This window comes from Mustela erminea, chromosome 6, assembly GCF_009829155.1.
Source record: "Mustela erminea isolate mMusErm1 chromosome 6, mMusErm1.Pri, whole genome shotgun sequence".
Classification (NCBI taxonomy): Eukaryota; Metazoa; Chordata; class Mammalia; order Carnivora; family Mustelidae; genus Mustela; species Mustela erminea.
Genome location: NC_045619.1, coordinates 25177226 through 25195009, shown reverse-complemented (window position 1 = coordinate 25195009; position 17784 = coordinate 25177226). Strand labels below are relative to the sequence as shown.

Genomic DNA, 17784 nt, shown 5'->3' with positions numbered 1-17784 from the left:
ATATACCTGTTTGTCTCCCAGATCAGGGTCCCCTTTACTAGAGTCAGAGCTGACATCGTCTTCGTCAGAACTACTGATGTCTTCTTCCTCATCCGAAGGAAGTTCACCAAGACCAAGATCAAGATCGTTGTGTCCCTCCTGGGATGCTCCAGAACTGCTTCAGTAGAGAATATCGCCTTAGTCACATTTAATAACAAGGAATACTCTCCAAAACCCACATAAGATCAACCGTCTTATTCCTATGATGTAAGCTCGGTATACCTAAGGGATGTGAACACCAGGATGGAAATAGCCAGACCAACCAAACTTCCCCTTCTCTTTTGCTATCTCAGCTGTCAAAAACCCAATTTCATTTTCACAGCTGCCCTAATCCTAAGCTTCTCTATCTTCTTCCTTGAAAAGATCAGATCTCTAGTCCTATGAACCAAGAAGCCTCGGAAGGATGTAACCTAGGTTACCACAAACCGGCACTCACTAGCTACACGGAACATTCGAAGAGGTGGTGTTTCCCTGGGTCTGTTTTACTTTTTTTTTTTAAAGCAACTAACAAATCTGCCAGAATTGGGAGGTAATGAACGATGCATGGGCTACTGTGAATATGTGCCCAGCCTCCTTGATTACCCCCAGTTCCTTTTATGTAACCACATCATAAGACAAGGGAAGGGATGAGGATGTTAAAAATTCTTGGGCTCTGATCCAGACCTGCTGAATCAGAAACTCTAGGGGTGCAGGGCCCCTAGGGGATACATGTTGGAAGTCTGAAAATCACTGTACCAGGCCATTTACCACCTCCACCTCTCCAGCCTGACGTCATCAACATTTTCCACTTTGTACTGAGACAAATCTCTTCAATCTAAGAGCCATTGTTGCAATCCAGTCTTGGTGTGTGTGTGGGGGGGGGGGGGGATTTCCACAGCAGAGTTCCCCAGGAAGACGGCAGAAATAATTCTAACTTTGGTTGTAAAGACTCAGGAACAAATTATCTGTAGCAACTGTTTTCCTGTCTGCAGTTTACAAGAATACATGCAGAACAGAAGAGTCAGTAAAAGAATCAGAGAAAATCGTCAGGAGGAAACACTGAGAATAAAGAGACAGTTGCACTTCACCCTGGCAGGTCTCTTTACGGGTCAAGGCCAGGTCACTCAACTGCCATGGCTTCTACATGTTATGAAAATTCCTAACAGGAATCTTAAAAGCTAAAGATGAATTCTCTGCCAGTTCCTGATTACACATTGTAGGATACAGACAGCCTCAGATGCCATTCCTGGAACTCAACTGTTAGAGAAACCAGTTGGATGAAGGCAGAATGCCAAAAGGAACACTTCCCTCTGCCAAAGACAGGGGTTCCTTACTACTCAGGAGCTGGAGGGCCTTAGGGAATCATATCACAGCCTCAAGTAGGTGGGTGCGCGCCCGATCATAGCTCCATGACATGGAGGAGACTCACACCCTAGGGTGGAGTTGGGGGTGGAGAGCGGAAGCTTCCCAGTCAGATCACGGGCAAAACTCACTGCCTCTGGGTGCAGGGACAGGAGCCCAACTCAGCTGGGTAATTAGTTGATTTAAATTAGCTGGAGTAAATAAAGTTAACAGGATAGAGAGACTGCAGGATACATCCATTTAAGTAAAGCAAAACCTACCTCAACTTGTTTTTATCATTAATTCTTTAACTCTTTACATCCTCTAAAACCCTGTTACTCAAAACATGTTCAATCTATGAGCAGCTTCAGCATCACCGGAAGCTTTTTAGAAATACAGAACTTTAGGCCTCACCCTGAGGCACTGAATCACAATCTGGTTGTAACAAAAGCCCAGTAATCTGTTTTTTTCAAATCAGTGCACTCTTTTAGACTCAACAGTATAAAAATTTTGGATAATCAGTAACAGCTTGTAGCACCCTATGAGGAAATTGGGTTTATTCTGTCTGAAGAGAGAGCTGAGAGGTGTTTCTTGGTTCAACATCTGGAAAGCCATTATTGATGAGATAGTAAGTAGCTAGTTGCCACAACCATTAGGTATATAAATACTTAAAAAAGTTAACATTTCAGAACAAGAAAAAAAAAGCTTTAAATATTAAAAGGATATGGATCAAAACATAACCGCCACAAAATATTGGGAGGGTTTTTTTTTTAAGACTTTATTTACTTATTTGTCAGAGGGAAAGAAAGAGCACAAGCAGGGGGCGTGGAAGGCAGAGGGAGAAGCAGGCTCCCCACTGTGCCAGGAGCCTGATGAGCGACTCAATCCCAGGACTCTGGGATAATAACTTGAGCAGAAGGCAGACGCTTAACAGACTGAGTCACCTAGGTGTCCCATGTTGGGCGAGTTTAGTTCTGAAAATTGCTTTCCTACAGAAAACCTCCCCTGCTTATCTCCTCCCTTTCTCACATTAGCTTACCTGTCTTCTGAATTCCACACCTTCTCCTTCCAATGTACCTGTTGATAAATTCGTTTCCCTAGCTAAAACGTAAATTCCTAATAACAAGTAAAGGGTCTTTTCAGTTGAATATCCTGTTAAGTTGGTACTTAACAGGCCCTCGGTAAGTTTTTACTGAATAAACAAAATTTACATTGGAAAGCAAAGGGTGTTAAATTTCAGAAGTTCAGATGGTATTTATGGCAGTAGTGATCACAAAGAAAGGTTTGGAGGGGTAACACTGGGATAGTGCGGTTTAAAGAAAGGCCAACCTAGGTATTATAATCAGTGGTGTGGAAATGGATATCTGTATTCAGAAAACAAAAAACATTTTGGCTGTAGTAGAGGTCTCCTATATATAATTAATGGAAAAAAAGAGCTTGGAGAGAATGACAGTTGCCAACCTGCCAAAGGTCATAAATAATAGATGAGTCCATACTCATCTTGCAGGCCTTTAACAAGAAGACTCAAATCTTCCAGTAGACCTCAAAGATTCCCTTAATAGAACTCTAAGTCGAATGTCATTACCATACTTCTCTCTTGATAGTGCCAATGAGGCAGAGAATAACACCTCTTCCATCAATCCAGCCTTGTAGGCACAGCCTCTGCCCCACTCCCCTGACCCAACAAGGGAAAAGGACAGCCCTGCTAATTAGCATCAGTGAGATCCTCTTGATGATCTCAAAAGATTCAACTGAAGTGAAAGGTGCTCCCCATACATCTGGATGGTAAACAGGAGAGACCATTTACGGATTTCTGAAGCTTAGAAGGGAGGAAAGTGAGCAAAGTAAGGTTTTAGGAAGACTAATCTTATAACCCAATGCTAGTGAACTAACTGGGGGCTGAATGGAGGCAGGCACAAAGACAGAAGTGGATGGGGATCTAAGAAGTAATTTCAACAGTGCAGAAATGAGGTTGGCTACATGAGGAATTAAGAGGAAGGGTTGGATATAAGAGGTTAAAAAAAAATCATCAGGGTAAAGAGGTGGGGAAAAACCTGTCTTCCTTCAAGATTTCATGAACAGTCATCAGCAAAATAAGGGGGATATTAATTGAAATAGAGATATCTTAACAAGGGATATGATTTTAAGGAAAGATAATGGGTTAGGGAGCAAAATCAGGAAAGATGGCATTTAGTAACCACATTTATATGTTCAGCTCTATGTGATCCAACAGAGAAAAATTGTTAATCTCTTTTCTCATGTAATCCTTAACAGCTTTCAAATCTATAGATCTCTGATAATGAAATATGGATTCCTTACTGATGCTAGTCATGTTGAGGGCTCCTGTATTCTTTCCATTTCCTTCCCCCGGTCTGGAAGATAATGTCCTAGCACTGTAGGTTTTCTGGGTTAAAGGAACAGGACATAGTGTTTCCTCTATACTTTCCTGCCTGGTTATTTCATAACTTGATAATCGAAATAAAAGGAAAGTAAGCTGCAACCACAACCAGGACAGAGTCAGGACTGGGCTCTACCTCCCCAGGCCATCCTTTCCAAGGATGATTAGTTTCTGGATGGAGTAAGAACAGAGAAAATAATGCCAGAAGTAAATGCCCACTGGTTAGACAGCTGTTCTTCAGTTCCACAGTCAAGCATTAACACATTTAGACTGATTATTTAATGCCATCACTTTTTAAAAAATCAATTATTTTTTGTTTATGTTTTTGCGATAAGGACAGTATTCCCTCCACTGGAAGTACATCAAATTTCTCTTTCACGTTAAGATGTCACATGAAGGAGGATTTCTTTTTTAGAAGAAATCTAAGAAGAAATTTAAATTAGTATTTAAAAATACTTATTTAATCCATCTCTCCTAAGAGTCTTCAGGAAAGTGAAATCTGTACAGCCCTGAGCCAGACATCACCACCAAAACATTCTTGTGAGCCTCCAGTAAACTGAAAATTCCAGCAAAGGGAGGGGAAGGAGGACGAGGATAGCAGAGAAAGGAAAAGGAGAAGTAGAGTTAACTGAAAAACACTTTGAAAGCACAGAATCCTGTTCCCTGCTGTTGATGAATCCAGTTACCTTTTTCCTCTCGTCTGCCATTTTATTCTGAGACCCTTAAACAATGAATGTTCCACATAATTCCTTCCAAACTTGGAAGAAAAAAGTTTATTCCAATATCCTCAGCTTCAAAGTTTCTTTCTCCTTTTCAAGTCACAACATGTAAATCTGAACACTTCTGTGATCTTTTCTCTTCTTCTTCCTTTTTACTCCTGGACCAAACTGAACAGAACCTGCTAGTCCGCAGGATGTTGTTATAATTCTTTTACAAATGATGTCTCATTATGACTTGGTGATTATGCGTTTCCTTTGGCTGCTTTCATATTTATTGCAGAATGAATGGGAAAAACTACTGGTAAGCACTTAAGGATGAATATTACATAGAAAAATAAGAAAAAAAAGCTTTCATAAGTTAGATATTATTATATGCCAACTATAGGCTATTGGTTCACAATTTTCATCAAAAAAGTGTTTCTATTTAGTTTCACCAGAGTATGTTTTACTCAGGTACTTCAGCTTCTTTACTGAATTTTAGATTCCAGTGTCAGGTTGAAAACCATGAATCAAATCCAAAAAAATGATTTGAAAACCACTTTTATTCTTGTTTTCAGGCCCTCTTTTCAATTATATGGGGCTTACAGAATTTTCTCCATTTTCCACTCAGATAAGCTACATGGGAACTACCCCTAAAATGAGTTATTTCTCTACTACTTTTAGGAAACCTAGCACCACTGTGAAGTAAGTATACGTTGCCATTTTATTCTCAAATAAAGCAAGTCATGTACTCGTGGCATGTTTTTAGGTTTTCCAAACATGGGGTCTTGAGCAATTATTTTAAGTACCTGCAGAGCTAGAGGGTCAGGGTGACAGAACATAAAAACCAAAAGAGTGTGAGGCAAACTTATCTGACCTGAACAAAAATTAGGTTCTTCAAGTGTGACCCCTCTGTGCTAAGAGGCAAACTACCTCATCTGATAGGTCTTCTCTATTACTGACTGCTTTAATAAGGTGTAAAGCTGTGGACGGAAAATGTTCATAATACACTATAATAGTGGAAATCCTTCCCCTTAAAGAAAGGTATATACATTAGTTTTTTAAATATACAGTAGTTTTTAATCTTCTGAGAAACCATTAAGACAAACTTTATTTTAATTTTAAAAATTAATAATTTTATAATCTGGGCTTTAGTAAAAAAAATAATTTCACATATGTATATAACATATTCACTTCTTTCAATTAAGTATTTTGATTAATATCACATAGAGTAGGAATAAACAAAAACACTACAATGAGGGATAGCACAGCAGGAGTTTGTTACCACAAAAAGGAAAGGAAGTGAAAAGAAACTTGCAGCATAAAATGCACACAATTAGCATTTTACTCTTTGGTTCATGGATTTTAGAGGTGTTAACAACCAAGTCTTTTAAAACTAGCAAGCTGGGTTTCTACAGCTAGAAAAGGAAGTGGGCGTGTTTTTCAAGTCCATCACCGAAGCCTAGTATTCCCTCCTGACAGGGTCCCCCAGAAGGAGCTTTTATTAGTCCTCAGGTTTACATTCCAGGGAAACTGGGTATTTTCTGTGGTTCCTTTTTCTGAAGCCACTCCTTTCTGTGGTAGCAAATTCCTGCTGGTTTTCAAGATTGCCTTTATTTGACCCCTTTAACTACATTTTAGGTGGGAAAGGTATACAGACTATGCTTTTTCCTTAAGGCCGGTAGGGGATTGTTCAGGAAAATCATCAGTATGCCTCTAGAGAATAGATAGAGAGGAATGACCTTCTGGCCAGCCAGCTGATGACTTTGAAAAAGGAAAAAGAGGGGCGCCTGGGTGGCTCAGTCGGTTGGGCATTGGACTCTTGATTTCAGGGTCCTAGGAAAGAGCCCCACGCGGGGCTCTGTACTCAGCAGGAAGTCGGCTTGGGATTCTCTCTCTCCCTCTCCCTATGCTCCTCCTCCTGCTCTTTCTGTTTTTCTTTCTCAAATAAATAAATAAATCTTTTAAAAAACAAAAATAAAAAGAGAAAAAGAGTCTGTAAAGGGATTATTCAACATTTTGCAGGGGCCACTGAGTAATAAACACACAACCTATTGCCTATGCCACAGTGAACAGTACCATACTATCAGGCATCTCCCACAGCATTCTGAGTTGTGGGAAAACTTCTTGCCTCTAAATAGGCCTCCAGGGTTCCTGGTGCAATCCTAGTGACACAAGAGGAGCCTAAGTCTGATAACAATCCAGTAGGCACTCTTGTCTCTCCATCTTAGCTGGAAGGCATCTGATTCAGGCATGAGCCGCTCCTAGCTAGAGAGGAATAGATTGTTATTAAAAAAAAATGCCTCCTGCGGCACCTGGGTGGCTCAGTGGGTTAAGCCTCTGCCTTCGCTCAGGTCATGATCTCAGGGTCCTGGGATCGAACCCCACATCGGGCTCTCTGCTCAGCGGGGAGCCTGCTTCCCCCTCTCGGCCTGCCTCTCTGCCTACTTGTGGTCTCTCTCGCTCTGTCAAATAAATAAATAAATAAATAAATCTTTAAAAAAAAAAAAAGAAAAAGAAAAAGAAAAAGCCTCCTGAAACAAGCACTAGCTAAAATAAATACCAAACATTTAATTACCAGCAGTTTTGTTTTCTTAAAATTTGGAAGGGTTTGAGAATGATTCCTTAAAATATTCTTCAAGAAATGTGCACTGAGGGGCGCCTGAGTGGCTCAGTGGGTTAAGCCACTGCCTTCGGCTCAGGTCATGATCTCAGGGTTCTGGGATCGAGTCCCGCATCGGGCTCTCTGCTCAGCAGGGAGCCTGCTTCCCTCTCTCTCTCTCTGCCTGCCTGTCTGTCTACTTGTGATTTCTCTCTGTCAAATAAATAAATAAAATCTTTAAAAAAAAAAAAAGAAATGTGCACTGAAATCGTTTTCTTAATTTTCTTAATACAAACAGAAAAGCATTCTCTTGAGCTTGGAACTGCCTCCAAATAAAATACAGCACATTTTCAATACAGTTTTGTCATTGTAGCGAAGATGATGTTTATTTGTGGAAAAATGAAAAAATTTTAAGTTAGAGCTGACCCACCATCCTTTCTTCCCTCCACCTCCTCACTGTATAATGTATAACTCTTGAGTAAAGGACACTAGAAATAATGAGGAGGGGATGGCTACATGACAGTGCTTCATGTTTAGACCCACATACACACACGTGCACACAGACACACGCACAAATGCTGCATATTTACAAATACATTTATACATATATTGTCATATATATATTCTATACTATTTAAAATACATAAAACTGCTATGCCATTTATTTCAATAAATATCGAGGGCTTATCATATATCATATTATTTTGGGGGCTGGATGAAGATAATCTATAGAATTAGTTAATGTTCAAACAGTAAATTCTGTTGGTTACTTTTCTTTTTACCTGCTGAGTGAAGCTTTCCTAAACAGATAAAGGCAGGGGGAATTGGGATAATCACCACAACTAACATATAGGCATAATTAGCATATAAATATTTATTTGACACAGAGAAAGATCAAAGTAGGCAGAAAGGCACACAGAGGGAGAAGGGGAAGCAGGCTCCCTGCTGAGGAGAGAGCCCAATCCAGAGCTCCATCCCAGGACCCTGAGATGACCTGAGCCAAAGGCAGAGGCTTAACCCACTGACCCTCCCAGGTGCCCCAAAAGTTAGGGTGTTTATCAAGTTAGAGAGAAATCTCTCTCTTGGCAGGCAGCCATGGCAGAAAAGGCAAGCATCCATCCACAGTGGGAACTGGGGATCCAAACCCAAGCCCTCTCCTTGGCCTTGCCTGGTTCTAACACTATAGTAGGGAACCCAGTTGGAAGCTGGGCCTGGGAAGTAAGACTGATTGATGAGGACATAAACACCTTATCCTATGACTCTCTTCTTAAACAGGGTGACCGTGTATTTTTGTGTCAAGTATACATGCCACGTTGCTTCCACTAATTTCATCATAACTCGAGCAGCCACTGACAAGGTGTAGAGATCTTTGGAAAATGTGATCATTCCCTCGACCATGCTATGCTCTTGACTATGAATTGGCTCAGTCAGTAAAACTGACTATGGTATGATGAAACTACTATGGTATGATACCTATTGTGTTCTGCCTTAACATCAATGGAAAACCAAGAGGATGTCAAACGGCCTAACTACAAGTTACCCTTCCTACTCTGTTGTTCCTCAGACAGGGCGCCCTAGCCAAACAATCTTGTCTATCACAGGGACAGTTTTGGCTACACCTGAGTAGAGGACTTTAGCCCCTTGACACCTGCAGTTATTCAAACCAGCCAATCATATTGTCCCATGGGAACCAAAGGTCACCCCACTCCCTTGTTACTGCAGGGTCTGCCTTCCACAGCACAGCCCCTGGTGACTCACTTTGTTCCCAAGTGCATGCTTGGTGTGGCCCTGTGTGGCATGCTATGTCCTCCTCCTCTAGGCTGTATATGTGACCAACAAACTGCCATGAATCTTATCTGTCTGATGTCATGCGTCTGGCAATCCTCATAACCCATGGTCAGGAATCCCTTCCTCACTGACAGGGTGGACAGGAAACAATCAAAACATCATTAATTTAATTATATTATGAATTAATAAAATATTAAGTTACATATTTATTTTAAAACTATACACAAACTATAAGTTTATTATTAATTTAATTAATTGCTAATTTAAAATACTTAAAACCACAAAAGAGGGTGCTATTTTCTGGGATCTTTAAGTACAAAGCAGGTATACTGACAGTTTCTAATAGAATTATTCTGATAAATCCCCTTGAAGGGATATCAAGTTAGCTTCCTGTATACCTATTATATTTTGCATATACTTCCAAAGTTTGCCATGATAAACTTAAGCAATTTTCAAGTTAGAGGTATTAATGTTATGTGTTACAGAAATACAACATATTACTTGTTACAGAATATTCAATATTATCTTAAATATATACCCCACTATAATAAAGTAGTAGGGAATCACACGGAAACCAGCAATTAAACAAAAAAGACATTTGCTTTCCATCTAAGATCTTATTTTAGCCAAGCCTACTTGAGTGTTCCCATTTTCTAACAGGAACTACAACCTTTAATTGGGATTTCCCACTGCAGTGGGGAGGATAGGAGCCCATAAGCAGCCAAGATGGGGAGGTTAGATTGTCACTCTTACACGTCAGTTCACTTCATTATTTAAAACTATACATGAACAATTCTACTTACAATCCCAGAGAGCCCTGAAGAACCCATTTCTTTCTCAGAGCACATTGGAGACACAGGTCTCTTTTTTCCAAGACTGAGAGGCTGGTGAGGGCATCAGGAAGGACATGGGCTTTCTTCCTCCACTCTTATTCCCATGCATCACTATATCTTTTCACTAGTTACATGATTAACTAGCTCCCTGTTTAATTTTAGCTTTCTTGACTGGGGAACCTGGGAAACACCTTAACATTTCTAACAAACCTGCACAGCATCTTCGAAAGCTAGAGCCAGAACAAATGGAAGGGAAGGAAAAACAAATGTGTTTAAGAAGTGAGATACAGGGATTCCCTTTAGAAAGGGTCAGAAGCATTTCATTACAGTTTCATACATTTCTAGGAGCAGAGAGAAGGCACTAGCAAAGAGAAAAAAAAACACCTAAACCCAAGACAGACTTGCATTTGAATCTAGGCTCTACTACTTACCTGCTGTGTGCAGATGGCTGGCTCTTTAGCCTCTTCCCTAAACTATAAAATTGAGATAATGCCACTGGCTATGAAGAGTAAATGACATAATGTGCACATGTCTAGTACATGCAATGGACAGGAAATAAAGACAAATTTTTAAAAGCAGACACGAGAAGGAGGAGAACAAACTGGTCCATTACGTAAGTGGAATTAATGGTAAGAGGAACTGGAAGGTTTTGTTCTTGTTCACCCCTGGTTACCACTGTATTTAGTACAATACCTGATCTATTTCCTACATGAATGAATTGATAAATTAGTGACCTTGGGGTGCATGGGTGGCTCAGTGGATTAAGCCTCTGCTTTCAGCTCAGGTCATGATCTCAGGGTCCTGGGATTGAGCTCCGCATCAGGCTCTCCGCTCAGCAAAGAGTCTGCTTCCCCCTGCCACCCCCCGCCCTCTCTCTGCCTGCCTACTTGTGGTCTCTCTCTCTCTCTGTGAAATAAATAAATAAGATCTTTAAAAAAAAAAAAAAGAAAAAATAAATTAGTGACCTTTATCTTTATATCTCACAAAAACAGCACAGGATGAGTAGACAAGTCCAATCTCCTGCTTCTTTTTGTAAGGCCCATAAGCCAAGAATAGTAGAAAAAAATCAAGAGAAATATTTTGTAATGTGTAGAAATTACATAAAACTCAAATTTCAGTGTTTACAAATAAAGTTTTATTAGAACATAGCCAAACACATTTGTTTTTGAACTTTCTATGCCTGCTTTCATGCTATATCCACAGAATTGAAGAGCTGCAACAGAGATCACATGGCCTGTAAAGTCTAAAATATTTACCATCTGACTCTTCAGCAAAAAAGTTTACTGACCCTTGCTTTAGTAGCTTACCTGGAAAAAGCAGTATATCTGCTTTGGAGCAAAAAGCTGCCTGTTTTCATCTTTGCTTTGTCACTTAACTATCTAAGCAAAACTGGGTAATAAGCTCTTAACCTCAATTTGCCTCAGTTTCCTCATCCATAAAATAGGGATAATAATAGTGTCTATCTGAAAGGGATTTATGAGGATTCAATGAATTTATAATGAATAATGTACTAACAACAATGCCTCATACATAGGAAGCTTATTTGCTTGTATGCATGCTCTCCCTCCTCACACATTTAGAGTGCCACCTGTAATATTAAAAAAAATAATAAATTATCATTCTAGATACTTAAAAGTCTAGACTTGTATAAAAACTGACTTCAGAGAGAAGCTTCTGCATTATCAGTCATGTGAAACAGCTCATCGTCAGTGTACGCGGCTGAGTAACAAACTCCTGGGATGAGATCATCTGAGCCATGCTTTCACAGCAGGTCTTTCAGTGCTGCTTTCTGGGAGTCTGTACTTGTACAGTACTATCCTGAAGCTCAGAATAACCAGTTTTACCTACATCACCATACTGTCTCCTATTTCTTTTTTTTTTTTTTTTAAAGATTTTATTTATTTATTTGACAGAGAGAAATCACAAGTAGACGGAGAGGCAGGAAGACAGAGAGGAAGGGAAGCAGGCTCCCTGCTGAGCAGAGAGCCCGATGCGGAACTCGATCCCAGGACCCTGAGATCATGACCTGAGCCGAAGGCAGCGGCTCAACCCACTGAGCCACCCAGGTGCCCCCTGTCTCCTATTTCTAAAACAATTTCAGTTACCACCTAATTTAGAGGTGTCCCATTAGATCTCAAGACACTTTTTTTTTTTCTTTAGAAGGTTTTATTTATTGGGGCACCTGGGTGGCTCAGTGGGTTGAGTCTCTGCCTTTTGCTCAGGTCATGATCTCAGGGTCCTGGGATCGAGCCCTGCATCGGGCTCTCTGCTTGGCAGGGATTCTGCTTCCCTGCTCTCTCTGCCTGCCTCTCTCCCTACTTGTGATCTCTGCCTCTCTCTCTGTCAAATAAATTAAAAAAATATTTTTTTAAAAAAGAAGAAGAAGATTTTATTTATTTATTTGACAGACAGAGATCACAAGTAGGCAGAGAGGCAGGCAGAGAGAGAGAGGAGGAAACAGGCTCCCTGCTGAGCAGAGAGCCTGATGTAGGGCTCGATCCCAGGACCCTGAGACCATGACAGGAGCCGAAGGCAGAGGCTTAATCACTGAGTCACCCAGACACCCTTCCAGATACTTTTAAAAGCACCTTTCTAAACACTAGCTTTATCCCTCTTTGGTAAAAAACAACAACAAAGACTGAAAAGATCTCTGAAAGATATAAAAAGCATGAGTCATGCAATGAAGTTGCTAATTCTTTTGGTAATAGAAACTTTACTTTGAATGTAAAGCAAAGTATTTCTTTCTTTCTTTTAAGATTTTATTTAGGGGCGCCTGGGTGGCTCAGTGGGTTAAGCCTCTGCCTTTGACTCAGGTCATGGTCTCAGGGTCGTGGGATCGAGCCCCACACTGGGCTCTGGCTCAGCGGAGTGCCTGCTTCCCACCCCCACCCCACCCTGCCTGCCTCTCTGCCTACTTGTGATCTCTATCACGTAAATAAAAATCTTTAAAAAAAAAAAAAGATTTTATTTATTTGAGAGAAAGAGAGGGAGCATGAGCTGGGGGAGGAGCAGAGGGAGGGAGATGGAGAAACTGACACCCCACTGAGCAGGGAGCCCAGCAGGGGCCCAAAACCAGGACCCTGAGATCAAGACCTGAGCTGAAAGCAGACCCTTAACTGACAGAGCTGCCCAGGGACCCCACCTGTATTTCTCTTCTAATTTCAGATTTTCATCCTAAAGTAGAAAGAGTCTAGAAGATAGTACTTCAAAACCCTGATCCCCTACTTTGAGCCACCAGCTAAAGGCACCAGAAAAGGAGCAGAAGTAAGTAAGGAGAAGTTAAGATACTAGAAAACAGTAAGAGAAGAGGAAAGCAGTAGAAAGACAAAGCATGCTAAACTCCTCCATCTGTAACGCGTGTCCACATTACCCTAGCTAGCCCTTCACTGAGCTCCTGCAGAGTCAGGTTCTGTGTTAGGCACTGAGGTGAAACAAGGAAGACTTCCTGCCTCAAAGGAAACAGTGCTGACAGCCTCTGCCTTTCTCAAGTACCTCCAAGACAAGAAAGGCCTCCTGTGAACACAGATTAACTACCCCTAAACTTTCCACTTATTCTAAAACTTTCCATTATTAAAAAAGCAAGCAAACAAACAAAACCCCCAGAAAACCTTTTCTCTAAACTGGAATGGAGGGGGGATAATGACAGGGAAAGGAAGAAGCATTTTATTTTTCACTGTTTGCACATTTAACTTCGAAAGAAAAAAAAAAGGATTCTATATAACTTTTATTAAAAAATTAAAATACAAAGAATTGAGAATCCCCATTCTCCCTCCCCCTAAATTTAGTAATCTCAGTTCTTCCAAGCATCCCTCATAAACAGTACATATACATATACACATATATATATATATATTTATTTATTTATTATTTTTTTTAAATACCTAAGAAGAAAAGAGCAGGGGCACCTGGATGGCTAAGTTGCTACGTGGTTGCCTTCAGCTCAAGTCATGACCCCAGGATCCTGGGATCGAGCCCCGCATCGGGCTCCCTGCTCAGCAGGAAGACTGCTTCTCCCTCTCCTACTCCCCCGCTGTGTTCCATCTCTCTCTCTCTCTCTCTCTCTCTCTCTCAATCAAATAAATAAATAAATAAATAAAATCTTAATAGAAGAAGAAGAGGAGGAGGAAAGAAGAGAAGAGGAGGAAAAGATCAAAGGTAAAGGGGAGGATGGACTGGAGACAGGCATCCTGTCTAAGCCTCCCACAAAATGCAAAAAAAACAGGTCATGTTGACATGTGGATTATGGCAATAATTTTCAGTATACTTCCTGTAGAAGCTACTGTAAACTTCAACACCTCTACTCACAGTCACCAATTTTAACTTAATGGAATCCACCTACCCACAGGGCAGTAGCAGAAAGGCCAGAAGAAGTATTTACTGAGGCCAAGATTTCAATGAGCAGGCTGAAAAGACACTAATCTGTACAGTGCAGAAGAGCAATTGAAAATACGTTGTTCCTTAACAGTAGGAAGGGCTCAATAAAAATTAAAGATGCTTAGAATTACTACTGTGGAGAATCAATCTAATAAGGCTACATTCAATGGAATGGCTAAGATCTCATTTTAGCCCACTATACAAAAGCGTCAACAATCAACAGGTAATCAGGTAACCACTGGATATAAAAATATATCTGAACTACTTAATGCCCATCATCCAATTAAGTAGGGCACATGATGTCATGGGCACTGGGTGTTATACACAGCGGATAAATTACTGAACACAACATCTGAAACTAATGATATACTATAGTTTGGCTAACTGAATTTAAATACAAAATTCTAAAAAAGAATTAAAAATATAAATATATATCTAAACTAATTTTACTATCAAAAAAGCTCCTGAACCTATTAAAGCTAATATATTTGCTTATTTTCACAGTGTTTAAATTTTGCTCTATAAAGAGTTTATATAGTTTGATGAGACCAAAACCCATTTCTTTAATGGTCAAGAAAACTTTTACCTTTCAGATCTTTATTTTATATTCTTCGCTAAAGAGCCTTAGTACCAATTCTCATTTTAAAAGTTCCTTTTAGTGGTGCCTGGGTGGTTGAGTCGTTAACGGGCTGCCTTCAGCTTAAGTCATGATCCCAGGGTCCTGGGGTCAAGCCCCATGTTGGGCTCCTTGAACATAGGGAAGCCTGCTTCTCCTTCTCTCACTCCCCCGGCTTGTGTTCCCTCTGTCGCTGTCTTTGTCAAATAAATAAATAAAATCTTTAAAAAAAAAAGTCCCTTTTATCCTTCCCCACATGTGGTACTCAGCATACACTTGACATGCCGTAAGAACTTGTTACCTAGAAATAGTATTTGATACACTAAGTGGAAATATGTAATCTATTAAGCAGATTTCACAGATAAAATATAGAATATGTACAAGCTTATGAATATGCACTAGAATAGTGCAACTAGAATTGGGCATAGTCTATATTTTAGTTGTCTTCTTAACTTGTTCTTCTTAAAACATGGGATTTTATCTGTTATATAGTGAGAAAACTAAAAGACAAGGGTAAGAAGTTTTCTTAAGTTAACATTTTTCTAGATGATTTTATAACTTTTTTAGGTAAGACTCATATTTTTCCCATCTGGATATCCAACTACTCCAGACTGCTGTTCATAATACACTTTATTTGCAAACAACAAAGAGTCTAAAATAATAATTCACCCCATAAGAGAAAGCACATTTTCTGTAGCCATATCATTCCAATTATTTCCCCATATAAAAAAAAATTGCACAAGGCCTTTACCAGGACTTTGGGACATCTTAGTAAATTTTGGCTAACTCCAAGGGTACCTACAAACTGCTAGGATTTTTTTTTTTTTAACTTTCAGTTTTCTCACTACATGTCAGGCATAAAAGACAGGTCCTTCACTTAAGAAAAGTTTCACAAAAATTTTTTTTTTTTTTTTTAGTAACTGCATTTTCTGAATAGTACATCAAGATAGGCACCTTAAGATCTGTACAACTTTAAGAAACTGTCAAAAATGGCTTTTGATTGGCATGGGAATTTAGACCCATGGCTCTTTCTGCAGTTTTGCTAAGATGACCAATGGAAAGAGTGGAATGGAATGTTTCTTGCTTAACAATTCTATACCATGGAGGGACACTCACTATCTAATAAAGATACTCATATGAGGTCTTTTAGCTCAGTTTCTCTTCTCTAAGGGAGCTCTGTTTTAACAAATAGCAGTAATTCTCCAAGTCGGTGTAATTGCTTTCCAAAATTAACAGATGTTTCCTGTGCATTCTGAAAGCCTGGTCAGTGGGACACTGGTTTATTCAAAATGCAGCTGGAGTCTGACCTCACAGAAGTAAAAGCAACATAGAACCTGACAACTATTTACTCAGATGTGTCCACCTATTTCATGCCAGGTATCTGCTGAAGCCACGGACACAAAGATGCTTATACTCTCTTATAATATTTATTCTTATATTTCTTTTATCTTGTGTTTCTTTTTTTGAAGGGAGTCATAGGATGAAGCTAACAGATTGCTATGAAAAAATGATGAGGCAATGCTGTACAAAAGCAGACCAAGAAAAGAAGTGGGCTGTGTTGCTTGGTATATAATCAATACAGTAGAGAGTAGCTATTACTTTTATAACACCAATAAACAGGAAATGCTGGGCAATATGCTGAGGGAGTGGCAACACAAGTATTCACAAATTCACTTCCTTATTCAGTCTTTCAATATATATTTACTATGTGCCTACTGTGTGCCAGGCATTGTTCTAGGCACTGGGGAGAAAGCCATGTAGCAGAATTAAATGCTTCTCATTCATACAGGTTGTATTTTAGTAAGAGAGACAGATGGGCAAATAAATAGATTATATATGGGAACAGAAAGTGTTAGAAAGAACAACAGAACTGGGTAAGTGGGACAGTGGATAGGTGGAGGAGGAAGGATTATTTTCTTACATTTCCTACACTGGAAGGGAGGATTTTCACAGAAAGTGGCATCTGAGTTATGTCTAGAAGGATGACATAATCTGTCTAGGGGGAAGGGTGTGTCAGATAGTAGAATAAAGTTATGAAAGGGAACAGAGTGCTTAGGAATGTTGGTCGGTCTCATACAGGTGGACAAACTCATGAGATTAGAAAGGCCAGCTGGGGCCAGACCATGAAAAGTCTTACACAGTAGAGTAAAGAGTTTGAATTTTATTCTCAAGGGAGCAGGGTACCAAATGATGCCAAATTACAAGATAATTCTTTAAAAACAAGAAACCAAAAATTCTCATTCAAAAATGGGCCAAAGAAACAGAGATTTCACCTTAGAGGATATATAGATGGCAAATGTACACATGAAAATATATTTAATGTCATCAGCCATCAAGGAAATGCCAAATGCAATGGATGTCACTACACACCTATCAGGATGGCTAAAAAAGGGTAGCAAACACCAAGTGCTGAAGAGGATATGGAGACACCAAACTATTTGTACATGGCTGGTGGGAAAGTAATATGGTACGGCTACTCTGGATAAGTTTGGCAGCATCTCCTAAAACTAAACATGCAATTACCACATAACCCATAATTGTACTTTTGGGTATTTATTCCAGAGAACTGAAAACATATGTTCACACAAAAACCTATACATGAATGTTTATTATAGCTTTATTTGTAAGAGCCAAACCGGATGTCCTTTAACTGGAATATTCCTTGGCAATAAATGGAAGAACTATAGAGGCAAGCAACAAGTTGGATGAATCTCTAGGAATTACGCTGAAGGAATTATGATCCTATTATATATACATTCTTGAAATGACTAAAAAATTGAAACGGATTATTGGTTGCCAAGGTTTGGGGAGTGAGATGGGTGGGAGGAAGGTATGGTTACAGAGGGATAATAAGGGGGATCTTTGAGATGATGGAATTGTTCAGCATCTTCACTATCATGGTAGATACACAAACCGATGTGATAAAATTATCTAGAACTAAATATATACATACACACTGAGTACAGGGAAATCTAAGTAAGATTAGCAGACTGTATCACTGTTAATATCCTGGTTGTGCTATTTTATTATAGTTTTACAAAATGTTACCATTAGGATAAACTAGGTAAAGGATACTCTTTTTTCTCTGTACTATTTCTTACAACTACACATGAATC

General features: G+C 39.6%; 1 protein-coding gene across 7 annotated transcripts in view; it reads right to left on the bottom strand.

Annotated features, from left to right (window-relative positions):
• FGD6 (FYVE, RhoGEF and PH domain containing 6) overlaps positions 1-17784 on the bottom strand; it is a 117731-nt gene that overhangs the window by 80957 nt on the left and 18990 nt on the right. For 5 of the 7 annotated variants that reach the window (XM_032346717.1, XM_032346715.1, XM_032346711.1 and 2 more), the window contains one exon: positions 7-157. In XM_032346717.1, coding sequence (XP_032202608.1) covers positions 7-157 — 151 coding nt within the window. The remainder of the gene's footprint in view (positions 1-6; positions 158-17784) is intronic. The other 2 variants (XM_032346712.1, XM_032346714.1) reach the window with 1 other exon arrangement.